The sequence below is a fragment of the Rhinichthys klamathensis genome, unplaced genomic scaffold (assembly GCF_029890125.1).
Source record: "Rhinichthys klamathensis goyatoka isolate OS25496 unplaced genomic scaffold, OSU_Roscu_1.1 h1tg000599l_1, whole genome shotgun sequence".
Taxonomy (NCBI): domain Eukaryota; kingdom Metazoa; phylum Chordata; class Actinopteri; order Cypriniformes; family Leuciscidae; genus Rhinichthys; species Rhinichthys klamathensis.
The window spans coordinates 552681-567632 of NW_026607054.1; the positions used below are offsets into that span (position 1 = coordinate 552681).

General features: G+C 44.5%; 1 protein-coding gene across 5 annotated transcripts in view; it reads left to right on the forward strand.

Moving 5' to 3' along the window:
* The window catches only part of LOC130075705 (DDB1- and CUL4-associated factor 1), a 48354-nt gene that overhangs the window by 17113 nt on the left and 16289 nt on the right, over window positions 1–14952 (forward strand). For 3 of the 5 annotated variants that reach the window (XM_056240461.1, XM_056240458.1, XM_056240457.1), the window contains exons 9-14: window positions 42–200; window positions 4821–5000; window positions 8627–8836; window positions 12648–12817; window positions 12908–12976; window positions 14521–14645. In XM_056240461.1, coding sequence (XP_056096436.1) covers window positions 42–200; window positions 4821–5000; window positions 8627–8836; window positions 12648–12817; window positions 12908–12976; window positions 14521–14645 — 913 coding nt within the window. The remainder of the gene's footprint in view (window positions 1–41; window positions 201–4820; window positions 5001–8626; window positions 8837–12647; window positions 12818–12907; window positions 12977–14520; window positions 14646–14952) is intronic. The other 2 variants (XM_056240460.1, XM_056240459.1) reach the window with 1 other exon arrangement.

Sequence of the window (14952 nt, forward strand, 5' to 3'; positions counted from 1 at the left end):
AGCCAGATGTTGACTCGTTCTCTGTCCTCTGTGTTTTCCAGTATCTTGCATCTCTGCTCCTCCATAAGAAGTTTGCTGCCGAGTTCGTTGCGCACGGAGGAGTGCCGAAGCTGCTGGAGATCCCCCGGCCCTCGATGGCTGCCACCGGCGTGTCTCTGTGCCTCTACTACCTCGCGTACAACCAGGACGCCATGGAGCGGGTGAGATGCTGGCGCGATCAGGCTGGAGCAGGGCTCCACATTAGCGCGTGTGTAGTATCATGATTAACACGTCAATAACTAAAAATAACCATGGAATCACTAAAACGAGAGAATGATTCTGATTTATTGTAAGTTGCGAGCGATAGTTTATACTGACGGTATCAAGGTTGTGCTGTTGAGGCTCTCAAAATGTGGAGTTTTATATTTTTAACACATGATACAGTTTAGCGCACTCACACGCCGAGTGCTGTTCCTGAACACCATCACGACTGGAAGCGTGACACTGATTACCGCTAAAGGTGGAAACACAACAAGCAAACACACAATCGGGCCATCAGTGCATCATAACTAAAGTTTATCATTTTCACGTCTCAAGTCTTATCAGTTTAAACATTCAGGCTACTCGCGCTCTGAGAGATGGTTCCTCTGCGTGCACACATACGGTAAAGCTGCCTCACAAACAGCTCGCGAGTAAAGTTATTTTTCGCAGATTATATGGCTTTAATGGGGGGAAACGCAAAATTGTCAATTCCGGTCTGGGTAAGTACACTCGTAAACACAGTCGGTTATGTATAAAGCACATGTGACAGTGTGACAGACAGAATAATGAAAACAGCAATGGATCACTAGCAGTAAAGGTGATAGCAGTGTGTGTGCTCGTGTCTCAGGTGTGTGTGCTCTTCTGTCTCAGGTGTGTGTGCTCGTGTCTCAGGTGTGTGTGCTCTTCTGTCTCAGGTGTGTGTGCTCGTGTCTCAGGTGTGTGTGCTCTTCTGTCTCAGGTGTGTGTGCTCGTGTCTCAGGTGTGTGTGTGTGCTCTTCTGTCTCAGGTGTGTGTGCTCGTGTTTCAGGTGTGTGTGCTCTTCTGTCTCAGGTGTGTGTGCTCGTGTCTCAGGTGTGTGTGCTCTTCTGTCTCAGGTGTGTGTGCTCTTCTGTCTCAGGTGTGTGTGCTCTTCTGTCTCAGGTGTGTGTGCTCGTGTCTCAGGTGTGTGTGCTCTTCTGTCTCAGGTGTGTGTGCTCGTGTCTCAGGTGTGTGTGCTCTTCTGTCTCAGGTGTGTGTGCTCGTGTCTCAGGTGTGTGTGCTCTTCTGTCTCAGGTGTGTGTGCTCTTCTGTCTCAGGTGTGTGTGCTCTTCTCTCTCAGGTGTGTGTGCTCTTCTGTCTCAGGTGTGTGTGCTCTTCTGTCTCAGGTGTGTGTGCTCTTCTGTCTCAGGTGTGTGTGCTCGTGTCTCAGGTGTGTGTGCTCTTCTGTCTCAGGTGTGTGTGCTCTTCTGTCTCAGGTGTGTGTGCTCTTCTGTCTCAGGTGTGTGTGCTCGTGTCTCAGGTGTGTGTGCTCTTCTGTCTCAGGTGTGTGTGCTCGTGTCTCAGGTGTGTGTGCTCTTCTGTCTCAGGTGTGTGTGCTCTTCTGTCTCAGGTGTGTGTGCTCTTCTCTCTCAGGTGTGTGTGCTCTTCTGTCTCAGGTGTGTGTGCTCTTCTGTCTCAGGTGTGTGTGCTCTTCTGTCTCAGGTGTGTGTGCTCTTCTGTCTCAGGTGTGTGTGCTCTTCTGTCTCAGGTGTGTGTGCTCTTCTGTCTCAGGTGTGTGTGCTCTTCTGTCTCAGGTGTGTGTGCTCTTCTGTCTCAGGTGTGTGTGTGCTCTTCTGTCTCAGGTGTGTGTGTGCTCTTCTGTCTCAGGTGTGTGTGTGCTCTTCTGTCTCAGGTGTGTGTGCTCTTCTGTCTCAGGTGTGTGTGCTCTTCTGTCTCAGGTGTGTGTGCTCTTCTGTCTCAGGTGTGTGTGCTCTTCTCTCTCAGGTGTGTGTGCTCTTCTGTCTCAGGTGTGTGTGCTCTTCTGTCTCAGGTGTGTGTGCTCTTCTGTCTCAGGTGTGTGTGCTCTTCTGTCTCAGGTGTGTGTGCTCTTCTCTCTCAGGTGTGTGTGCTCTTCTGTCTCAGGTGTGTGTGCTCTTCTGTCTCAGGTGTGTGTGCTCTTCTGTCTCAGGTGTGTGTGCTCTTCTGTCTCAGGTGTGTGTGCTCTTCTGTCTCAGGTGTGTGTGCTCTTCTGTCTCAGGTGTGTGTGCTCTTCTGTCTCAGGTGTGTGTGCTCTTCTGTCTCAGGTGTGTGTGCTCTTCTCTCTCAGGTGTGTGTGCTCTTCTGTCTCAGGTGTGTGTGCTCTTCTGTCTCAGGTGTGTGTGCTCTTCTGTCTCAGGTGTGTGTGCTCTTCTCTCTCAGGTGTGTGTGCTCTTCTGTCTCAGGTGTGTGTGCTCTTCTGTCTCAGGTGTGTGTGCTCTTCTGTCTCAGGTGTGTGTGCTCTTCTGTCTCAGGTGTGTGTGCTCTTCTGTCTCAGGTGTGTGTGCTCTTCTCTCTCAGGTGTGTGTGCTCTTCTGTCTCAGGTGTGTGTGCTCTTCTCTCTCAGGTGTGTGTGCTCTTCTCTCTCAGGTGTGTGTGCTCTTCTGTCTCAGGTGTGTGTGTGCTCTTCTCTCTCAGGTGTGTGTGCTCTTCTGTCTCAGGTGTGTGTGCTCTTCTGTCTCAGGTGTGTGTGCTCTTCTGTCTCAGGTGTGTGTGCTCTTCTGTCTCAGGTGTGTGTGCTCTTCTCTCTCAGGTGTGTGTGCTCTTCTGTCTCAGGTGTGTGTGCTCTTCTCTCTCAGGTGTGTGTGCTCTTCTGTCTCAGGTGTGTGTGCTCTTCTGTCTCAGGTGTGTGTGCTCTTCTGTCTCAGGTGTGTGTGCTCTTTTCTCTCAGGTGTGTGTGCTCTTCTGTCTCAGGTGTGTGTGCTCTTCTGTCTCAGGTGTGTGTGCTCTTCTTTCTCAGGTGTGTGTGCTCTTCTGTCTCAGGTGTGTGTGCTCTTCTGTCTCAGGTGTGTGTGCTCTTCTGTCTCAGGTGTGTGTGCTCTTCTGTCTCAGGTGTGTGTGCTCTTCTGTCTCAGGTGTGTGTGCTCTTCTGTCTCAGGTGTGTGTGCTCTTCTGTCTCAGGTGTGTGTGCTCTTCTGTCTCAGGTGTGTGTGCTCTTCTGTCTCAGGTGTGTGTGCTCGTGTGTCTCAGGTGTGTGTGTGCTCTTCTGTCTCAGGTGTGTGTGCTCTTCTGTCTCAGGTGTGTGTGCTCTTCTCTCTCAGGTGTGTGTGCTCTTCTGTCTCAGGTGTGTGTGCTCTTCTCTCTCAGGTGTGTGTGCTCTTCTCTCTCAGGTGTGTGTGCTCTTCTGTCTCAGGTGTGTGTGCTCTTCTGTCTCAGGTGTGTGTGCTCTTCTGTCTCAGGTGTGTGTGCTCTTCTGTCTCAGGTGTGTGTGCTCTTCTCTCTCAGGTGTGTGTGCTCTTCTCTCTCAGGTGTGTGTGCTCTTCTGTCTCAGGTGTGTGTGCTCTTCTGTCTCAGGTGTGTGTGCTCTTCTCTCTCAGGTGTGTGTGCTCTTCTGTCTCAGGTGTGTGTGTGCTCTTCTCTCTCAGGTGTGTGTGCTCTTCTGTCTCAGGTGTGTGTGTGCTCTTCTCTCTCAGGTGTGTGTGCTCTTCTGTCTCAGGTGTGTGTGCTCTTCTGTCTCAGGTGTGTGTGCTCTTCTCTCTCAGGTGTGTGTGCTCTTCTGTCTCAGGTGTGTGTGCTCTTCTGTCTCAGGTGTGTGTGCTCTTCTCTCTCAGGTGTGTGTGCTCTTCTCTCTCAGGTGTGTGTGCTCTTCTCTCTCAGGTGTGTGTGCTCTTCTGTCTCAGGTGTGTGTGCTCTTCTGTCTCAGGTGTGTGTGCTCTTCTGTCTCAGGTGTGTGTGCTCTTCTGTCTCAGGTGTGTGTGCTCTTCTCTCTCAGGTGTGTGTGCTCTTCTGTCTCAGGTGTGTGTGCTCTTCTGTCTCAGGTGTGTGTGCTCTTCTGTCTCAGGTGTGTGTGCTCTTCTGTCTCAGGTGTGTGTGCTCTTCTGTCTCAGGTGTGTATGCTCATGTCTCAGGTGTGTGTGTGTGCTCTTCTCTCTCAGGTGTGTATGCTCGTGTCTCAGGTGTGTGTGTGTGCTCTTCTCTCAGGTGTGTATGCTCGTGTCTCAGGTGTGTGTGTGTGCTCTTCTCTCAGTTGTGTATGCTCGTGTCTCAGGTGTGTGTGTGCTCTTCTTTCACAGGTGTGTGTGCTCGTGTGTCTCAGGTGTGTATGCTCATGTCTCAGGTGTGTGTGTGTGCTCTTCTCTCTCAGGTGTGTATGCTCGTGTCTCAGGTGTGTGTGTGTGCTCTTCTCTCAGGTGTGTATGCTCGTGTCTCAGGTGTGTGTGTGTGCTCTTCTCTCAGTTGTGTATGCTCGTGTCTCAGGTGTGTGTGTGTGCTCTTCTTTCACAGGTGTGTGTGCTCTTCTCTCTCAGGTGTGTATGCTCGTGTCTCAGGTGTGTGTGTGTGCTCTTCTCTCAGGTGTGTATGCTCGTGTCTCAGGTGTGTGTGTGTGCTCTTCTCTCAGTTGTGTATGCTCGTGTCTCAGGTGTGTGTGTGCTCTTCTGTCTCAGGTGTGTGTGCTCGTGTGTCTCAGGTGTGTGTCTCAGGTGTGTGTGCTCGTGTGTCTCAGGTGTGTGTGCTCTTCTGTCTCAGGTGTGTGTGCTCTTCTGTCTCAGGTGTGTGTGCTCTTCTCTCTCAGGTGTGTGTGTGTGCTCTTCTCCCTCAGGTGTGTATGCTCGTGTCTCAGGTGTGTGTGTGCTCTTCTCCCTCAGGTGTGTATGCTGCCGCACTCGCTGCTGGCGGAGGTGGTGAGCTACACGCTGTGGCTGCTCGAGTGCTCCCACGCCTCCGGCTGCTGCCACGCCACCATGTTCTTCTCCATCTGCTTCTCCTTCAGAGCCGTGCTCGACCTCTTCGACAAGCAGGACGGCCTGCGCCGGCTCGTCAACCTGGTGAGCTCTTCTTAGGGCGTAGGGATCAGACAATTAGAGTTAAAACCCAGAAGTGAACATTCTGTCTTTAAGCCCGTGTCCTAACCGGATGCGATGGATACGATTACAGCGATAAGCAGTTTGTATGTTTACACCAGACATGACACGATTACGAGACCTGACAAATCAATTCACAATCAGAAGAGCGTGTGGGCGGAGTCTCTGCTAGCACACTGCACTCGCAACAATCAATCAAACTCTCAACCAATCAGAGGAGCATGTGGGCGGAGTCTCTGCTAGCACACTGCACTCGCAACAATCAATCAAACTCTCAACCAATCAGAGGAGCATGTGGGCGGAGTCTCTGCTAGCACACTGCACTCGCAACAATCAATCAAACTCTCAACCAATCAGAGGAGCGTGTGGGCGGAGTCTCTGCTAGCACTGCACTCGCAACAATCAATCAAACTCTCAACCAATCAGAGGAGCGTGTGGGCGGAGTCTCTGCTAGCACACTGCACTCACAACAATCAATCAAACTCTCAACCAATCAGAGGAGCGTGTGGGCGGAGTCTCTGCTAGCACTGCACTCGCAACAATCAATCAAACTCTCAACCAATCAGAGGAGCGTGTGGGCGGAGTCTCTGCTAGCACACTGCACTCGCAACAATCAATCAAACTCTCAACCAATCAGAGGAGCGTGTGGGCGGAGTCTCTGCTAGCACACTGCACTCGCAACAATCAATCAAACTCTCAACCAATCAGAGGAGCATGTGGGCGGAGTCTCTGCTAGCACACTGCACTCGCAACAATCAATCAAACTCTCAACCAATCAGAGGAGCGTGTGGGCGGAGTCTCTGCTAGCACACTGCACGCGCAACAATCAATCAAACTCTCAACCAATCAGAGGAGCATGTGGGCGGAGTCTCTGCTAGCACACTGCACTCGCAACAATCAATCAAACTCTCAACCAATCAGAGGAGAATGTGGGCGGAGTCTCTGCCAGCACACTGCACTCGCAACAATCAATCAAACTCTCAACCAATCAGAGGAGCATGTGGGCGGAGTCTCTGCTAGCACACTGCACTCGCAACAATCAATCAAACTCAACCAATCAGAGGAGCATGTGGGCGGAGTCTCTGCTAGCACACTGCACTCGCAACAATCAATCAAACTCTCAACCAATCAGAAGAGCGTGTGGGCGGAGTCTCTGCTAGCACACTGCACTCGCAACAATCAATCAAACTCTCAACCAATCAGAGGAGCGTGTGGGCGGAGTCTCTGCTAGCACACTGCACTCGCAACAATCAATCAAACTCTCAACCAATCAGAAGAGCGTGTGGGCGGAGTCTCTGCTAGCACACTGCACTCACAATAATCAATCAAACTCTCAACCAATCAGAAGAGCGTGTGGGCGGAGTCTCTGATAGCACACTGCACTCGCAACAATTAATTTAGAAATCACGGCTAATCAGAAGAGCGTGTGGGCGGAGTCTTTGATAGCACACTGCACTCGCAACAATCATTCAAACTCTCGACCAATCAGAGGAGCGTGTGGGCGGAGTCTCTGCTAGCACACTGCACTCGCAACAATCAATCAAACTCTCAACCAATCAGAAGAGTGTGGGCGGAGTCTCTTTGCTAGCAAACTGCATTCGCAACCAAATCAATCAAATTCTCAACCAATCAGAAGAGTGTTTGACTCGCAACAATCAATCAGAAATCACGGCCAATAAGAAGAGCGTGTGGGCGGAGTCTCTGTTCAAGCACACTGCACTCACAAACAAATGAATAAGCACATAATCAAATTCATAAATGTTAGACCATTTTAACATGATTAACTGACTGAAACAAACATCCACTTTCAGTACAGCTATAAATCATATTCAAACTATCACTAAATTCTTTTAACATTTTATAAAGCACATAATTAGTACCTGAGATTATCATTGTCATACTTTAGTATGTTGCAGATGTATAATCTGCTCGTCGACTCATTTGGACAAAATCTCTGATTAACATGTAAACTGTGCCTTTATTAATCATCATGGCGTCGCGTTTGTTTTCTCATGACAGCGAAAACTATGACTTTTTTCTGTGGAACATAAACAAAAACTGAGATATTTCTCAAAATATATATATTTTTGTCCATACAATGGAAGTCAATGGGCTTTAACGTAATTTGAATTGCACCGTTCTTCAAAACATGTCATGAATATCTCCCAGAACTGTAGTTTTGGGTGGGGTGTGCCTGAAGAGGAGAACGCCAGCCGTTGAGCCTGGTGGCCTTCGATGAGAGTGATATTAGGCAGGAGAGCCCTGTGCTGATAAGCTGATATTTCTACTACATAAATGTGCCCTGCTGAAAACCACAGCGCAGGCTGCTTTAAGATGGGGCACATGTACTTGTGAATGTTTTGTTCATCAGTTACTCGCCCTCATGTGGAAGCTTGTTTCCGCCACAGAATAAGAGATAAAAAAGCTAATTGTGACTTTTGTGAAAAGTCACTTTTAAAAAATGTTTTATTCTGTGGCGGAAACCATTTTATTCAAGCTCCTAAAAACGTATCAGTTTCACAGAATTTTTAAATCAAAGTGCCATGTGGTCAAACTAACTTTATTTAACATTTCCTTGTATTGAAAATGTTCATTTCTTGGAATATCTGAACACCAGGTTTTTCCTAATGTCTGTCATTATTAGCAGAACACATTTTGGGGGAAACCAATGGTTTAGTCAATAAGGTCCTCTTGATTCGAACTTGTACTTGGCCTAAAAAGTGACATAGGTGTTGTAATAGTTTAACAATATAAGGCTGCGTTTGTTAATAAGGACATAATTACAGGTAATTGGCTCCTCATTACAATGCTACGCCAATCAGATTTCTTTTTTCTTCCTTTTTTCATTTATAGCATTTCACCTACACATTCAGAAGCTCTATATACAACATGCCACAGTTGTACTATAAACCTTTAGTGAAAAATCTCTTCCATTAACAAATAGGCGAATCTATTATAAATTCTACAAGTTAGTCAAAATTTACCACAATAAATTCAACAGAATTTGATAAACTCTAGTGAAGGTGGTCGTGAGTATTAAAAGCTCTCTAGTTTATGTTGGTGCCCGATGATGTTTTCATCAGTCTCTTTAGTTTGTGGCTGTTTTAGATTATGTTTGACATTCTCCACTGTGTTTTAAAGCAGCAAATTCTCAATATATTTCAAATAAGTTGCACATTTTAATATCAAAGGCTATAAATATTGAGGGAGTTGTACCCCCCCCCCCCCCCCACACACACACACACACACAAACTACGCCCCTGTTCAAACCCTATTTCATTATTATTTTAACTTTCATCAGACAATGGAATTGGTTTGTCATTATAATACAGAGCTTATTCAGACTTATATGAACAAAAAAAGATTTTCTTAGTTAGTATTTTAATCTTGTTTCCAGTCCAAATATCTAAAAATTCTTAAATCAAGATGGATTTACTAAAGTAGTAAAATGCCATAAGATATTATGTTTAAGAAATGTCTTGTTTCATATTCTCCGGTTTATGAAGCGCACTGTACCGCTATGCTAAAGCTGTAAACGCTCTGCTCTGCCAGCAGTGTTAGCCTGAGGTGTGTGTGTGTGTGTGTTGTAGATCAGCACGCTGGAGATCCTGAACCCCGAGGACCAGGGCGCGCTGCTGAGCGACGACGAGATCTTCTCCAGCCGGCAGACGGCCAAGCACACCTGCATGGCCCTGCGCAGGTACTTCGAGGCGCACCTGAGCATCAAGGTGGAGCAGGTCAAGCAGTCGCTGCAGAGGACCGAGGGGGGCGCGCTCATACACCCACAGCCCTACTACAAGGTGCGTCCGCTCGCCACACTGCCATGTGACCTCAGTGATGTCACGGTCCTGCTGCCATGTGACCTCAGTGATGTCACGGTCCTGCTGCGTCTGTCTGTCTGGCGTCTGAAATACACACTACTGATCAAACGTTTTTAATGATTTTTGAAAGAGTCTCTTCTGAACCGCTGTTTCCTATGTGAACATTTATTTGTTTATTTGTCAGGGCCCATGAACAGCTCAGGCCCTGTCCCAGAGTTACCTATGCAGCTAATTTACATCTGTGGTCCCTGGGCAAGGAAAATAAAGACAATATAGACAAACATTACTCACTTAAAAACAAAAGTACAGATATACAATACATGTTATAAAAAAGCTCAATGATCACATAGTTGATTCTCCTTCAGCCAAGTCTTTAAGGACATTTTAAAACTGCTGAGACTTGCACAATCTCTATTATAATGTGGAATTAAAGGGATAGTTCACCCAAAAATGTAAACTCTGTCAGTAATGACTCTCCCTCATGTTGTTCAACCCCGTAAGACTGTCGTTCATCTTCCGGAACACAAATGAAGATATTTGTGATTAAATCTGAGAGCTGGATCACTCCTCCATAGGCTTCCGAGGGAATCATTTCCTTCTCTGTGGGCCGTGATATTTCACGTAGTGAAACTACGCAAAGCTTCTGGGTTGTATGTCACACACATGACCAGTGTCGCCCAATAGTGAGCCTACGTGTGACGTACAACCCAGAAGCTTTGCGCAATATCACTGCGTGAAATATCACGGCCGTACAGAGAAGGAAATAAGTTGAATAAAGTCGTTATTTTTGTTTGTTTTTTTGCACACAGAAAGTATTCTCGCCGCTTGATAATCTTAAGGTTGAGCCACTGTAGTCACTCGGACTATTTTAACGATGTCTTTCATAACTTTTGGGCCAGCAGGTTTCGATCCCTTAAGAAGCCTATGGAGGAGTGAGACAGCTCTCAGATTTAATCACAAATATCTTCATTTGTGTCCCGAAGATGAACGACAGTCTTACGGGCCTGAACAACATGAGGGAGAGCCATTACTGACTACTCAAGAATTTTCATTTTTGGGTGAACTAACCCTTTAAGTTCCACTTTTCTACTACAGTAAATGAAAAAGCTGATTGACCAAATTTAGTCTTCCTAAATTGAGTGTAACAGTCACCTCTTACAGAAGCCCTGGTGACCCTTACATTATCTCTGCAAAATGTTGCGGAGCGGGCGTGTTACGGATACGTGGTGTAATTTTTTTTTTTTCAATCAAAAAGCATGTCTAATTAATTTAAATCATGTATTATGAATCATTAAACTTATAATTTTTTCAAAAAATATATATATATGAAAAAAAAATTCACACTAATTCCGTGTTGTGTTTTTTCTGGTAATAAAATGAAGACATAAAACACAAATTTTATCATTTATCGTCAATTTCAATCAAATGAAATTTAATAAACTTTTTGTCAAATAACTTGCTGCACAATGAGCTTTACTGTTAAAATTAAAACATGGATTATTCCTTAAAAATTTCATATTTATGAATTTTTATTTGATAATTTATTTGGATTAGTGTATTATTACATTGGGACATATCTGAATTCTAATGTACAACGGTAATATATTTCTGTCAGTTTAAACCGAACTTTTATTTTGACGGGTTGCCGTGAAGACCTTTTGAGTTTCTGTGTGTTTACAGTCTATGGTTTATGTCATGATGATAGTTTTTCTCAAATGAAGCTTGAAATGATCACGAAGTGACTTTCAGAGTGGATCTAGAGCCTGGAGAGGAACTTCATGCATTTGTGTCTTCAAAAAACAGAAAAAAAAAACAGCGCAAGCGTCACACGTGCTTCAGTGTGTGTGTGTGTGTGTGTGTGTGTGGTAAATGAAACTGCGCGTCGGCGGCACCATTCATTCACACAGAACATGCAGGGTTCGTATTTAAATAGTCTTTGTGTTTTAATATTCACACACACTAGTCTACATCGCGATTTGATTTCAAGTGTACTTAACTGCTTTCTATGTTTTCCTCAAATTTACAAGTTCCGTGAAATTCCGCGTTATACAGTAAATTCCTTTTTTATGACTGGATTTCGTCAGCAATTTAGGGGGGGCGGGGGGTCGTTTTGGGGGGGGGCTGGCCGCCCCCCCAAAACAATGGTAGGGGAAACACTGCATTGCTTGAGTGGGGGTGGTGCAAGATCATGGATCAATTTATACATCAGGCACATCAACAAAACTTAGAAAACTGTCAAAGGTTAATAAGTTGTATTTTTTTTATAATGATACAATGCCGGTAGTTTCTTGTTTTTTTGTCAAGAACTTTCACAGCTTGTTTGTAAAGGGTACATAAGGGTTTTAGCGTCTGGGACCAGCTTGTAGAACAGTAAGAGAAATGTAAAAAAATCATTGTATGTAAAAACAGTTTAGGTGAAGCTATTGGTAACTGATGTCTTATATGTCTAAAATTAGCCAAACTAGCTCTAACACAGTTGGAGATCTTTGTGTTTTTTAAAACTTAAATTAGAGTCAATGATTAACATACGGGTATATAGTGAACTAATTTATTCCTGTGATCAAAGACAAATTTGAAAAATCAGAATTACACTTTACTATATATTAGGGATTCACCGATATGAACATTTTGTCCGATACGATAATTCTGTATGTTTGAAAGCCGATAACCGATATATTTGCTGTTAAATCTAAATCCAAATTTTATATAATTTTTGAGAGTCTGATTACAAAAACAAAAGTCTCATCATTAAAATCCATGTCACAAACACACAATTATGATGTTCATTATAATTTTATGTAGCCGATATGTAGCCAATGTTGCACTGAACTGTATTTTCCTTTTGGAAGTGATTCCAATCACCAGACAAAAGTATTTTCAACCAGTGCGCATCTGAAGCGTCTCAGCTGAAGGAAATAATACACTATTCATCGGCTTTAACATATCAGACAAATTGTCTTACCGGGCCGATAACAATAACAATAAAATAAACATATCTCGGCCGATACCGATATCGTGCATCTCTAAAAACAATATTTTTTCACCCGTCTGATATTAATATAGAGCCATCTCACATGTCTATGCGCGTGATATTGCTCATATAAATATATAATATAAGTATATGATACCGCTTTCATTCTTCAAGAAAAGCGATATCTTTTATCCGTTTAATGGTTACAGGTACCAGGCATTTCATGTGCTGCACTTTATTTGGTAAATAGATAAATAAATAAAAATGGTACATTTTGATAAGTGAGATCTGTGATTATGGAATCTGTACGAACCCTGTTTTAATTAATAGAATTTTGGAAAGAAGTTAAACTAAATTTAACCATCATAGTGTTGGACGTGTTTTGTCTTGCCAATTTACACATTCAACCTATTTTAAACGCAGAATTGATTCCTCTTTCGCGCTTTCTTGCCCGGACACACACACACACACACACACACAATGATGTCTAAACACCGTCTCTGCAAGTGTTCTCTCGGTTCTGTCACGAAACGGATGTTTGTTAAAGTCTTAAAGTGACGGCAGCCCAATATTCCTGCTGTCGTCTGTGTCATTAATGTTCATAAAACATTTTTAATCATTCTTGAACTTTATCAGTTAGGCTTGTAGTGTTCAAAGAACTTCAAGTGAGCTTTAAGTAATAACCCCCCCCCATATATTTATTTATTTCTGATCCGATCCGTGGCTCTAAACCCGTAAATGACCCGAGCGGTGAGTGTTGTGATTGGTCGCACCAGTGGTGGGTGGTGCTGAAGTGTGTTCTCCTGTTGGCTGTTGCAGGCGTGCTCCTACACACATGAGCAGGTGGTGGAGATGGTGGAGTTCCTGATCGAGTTCGGGCCGGCGCGCCTGTACTGGGAGCCCGCCGAGGTCTTCCACATCCTGTCCTGCGTTCAGCTCCTGCTGCAGCTCATCTCCATCGCCTGCGACTGGAGGACCTACTACGGCAGGTGAGCACCGGGCATGCTGGGAGTTTGTTTGAGGTGTTCGTGTACGTTATATCAAAGGTGCAAACAGTTATTTTGTTTGATGTATCGCAGTAAACTTTCTGATGGCAGTCATCTTGGACTTTCTATCGGTGTGAATGGAGCATCATCCAAAAAGCAAAGGTTTTGGGTTGTAGATGCAATAGTTGAAATACATGCAGTTTGCACAAATTCCATGAGTAAAAGTGTCAATGATGATAAAGACCACGTTTACACCAAAAAAGAACTGGTTCGGAGCTGGTGCCGGTTCAAAGTTGGTTCAACTTGCGAACCTTCTCAGAACCGGTTTGTTTTTCCACTGACTAGAGAGCCCAGCGAACGCTGTCGTTACGTCACTGTGTGCGTCGCCATACGTCTCAGCTTTCCCATTCCCCCCCCCCCCCCCCCCCCCCCCCCCCCCCCCCGCCCCCGACGTAAGCATGACATGGTAGAGAACGGTTCTAGTCCAGCAAAGAGTTGGTGCCGCTTTGGATCCAATTTTCCTGGCCGAGAACCAGTTCTTTGGCTGTCGAAACACACAGAACTGGTTCGGCACCGGCTCTCAATTTGCTTTGGTGGAAAAGGGGAAATATTGTGAGTCGAGTTCGGCCGGTTTTGTGATCGCAACATGTCGGACTGATGAAGCGGTGGCAAATATAAGCAAAAATCACACTATCCTTAAGTTTGGTTGATTATGAAGTGTATCAATGTACACCTTTTTATCTCTTATGATACGATTCCAAAAAGTCTACCACAATACAAAGTAGTCTTGTAATACTAATATTGTTTGTAAGTGTTATTGCTTGTGGTTGACCGATATATCGGCATATATATATGTCTATGTTAAATATATCGCTCTACCACTTGGTAGGGTTTGTGTGTTGTGTATATATTCTGTATACACGCACACATACACATACTGCTAGTGGTAGACCGATATATCGGCCGATATTTTATTTATAAATAACACACACACATTTTATTATTATTTGTATCAGGCGATAACTCTGTTTGTTTGCCGATGTGTGGGAAGCGAGTGGAAGCACTGTGAACACAAGCTTTCCAGCGTCCAGCTCCCGTCCTCCATCTTCAGTAGTTTACCGGCCCATTAAACCCAGTGAACTCTATACGAAGAACTATTGTAGTGTTTGCTGCTTTTCTATTATTTGGAAGCAGGACTTTTATTTTGAAAGTGCTTTTAAGGCATGGGTTGATCTGAGCACCTGTGTACGGTGCAACTGTACTACTTTAAAATCAATATTCTCCAATATAATATGCTCAAATGAGTCATTTGTGCGTGAATCAAGTTGCATTTATTTCTACAGTGGAAAAACACAATGTAAATGTTCAGCGTATTGCCCACCCCATACACAAGTGTTCATGTCATGTGACTCATGATGTGCACATTATTTATTTATTTTTTTGCTTTTCTAAACATGAACATCATTCAGAATTTTTTTTTTGTAACAGTGACATGTTTTGTTTTTTACCCATTACCCCAACTTAATCAACCAGCCCCTGAAAAAATAAAAAATAAATACATTTAATAATATATATTTTTTTTAAATTGATGTGCACTTGATTTAATTTTTTTTTTTTAAGATCTGTTGCACTATTGTGTAAACCCTTTAGTAATGAGGTGGAAAATGACGTTGCACCTCTGGTGTGTGTGTGTGTGTGTGTGTCAGGGCTGACACTGTGCGGTACGCGCTGGACATCCTGAGCATTCTGACGGTCATCCCCAAGACTCAGGTTCTGCTGTCGGAGAACGTGGCGGTGCTGGACGAGAGCGGCTCCTCCATCTCCACTGTCGGTGAGAAGCGCTTGTCCCTACAGGAGCCGAAGCCATTTACTCTGCCATATGTAGCCGTTAGCATGCTTGACGCGTCTGCCTGAACAATGACACGTCGTTTACCGGCACAGACATGTGAAGCAGAGGAGCTCCGAAATGAACATTTTACCGTAATATAATTTAGTACCATAAAATCCCAGAAAAACACAAAATATTAAATAAAGTTATCGAACTAAAATGTACATTCATTTGATTGAAATTAAAAATAAATTTGTCATTTTTGACCGACACTCGAAGAGCACCAGAGGGTTAAAAATAAAGCATGATG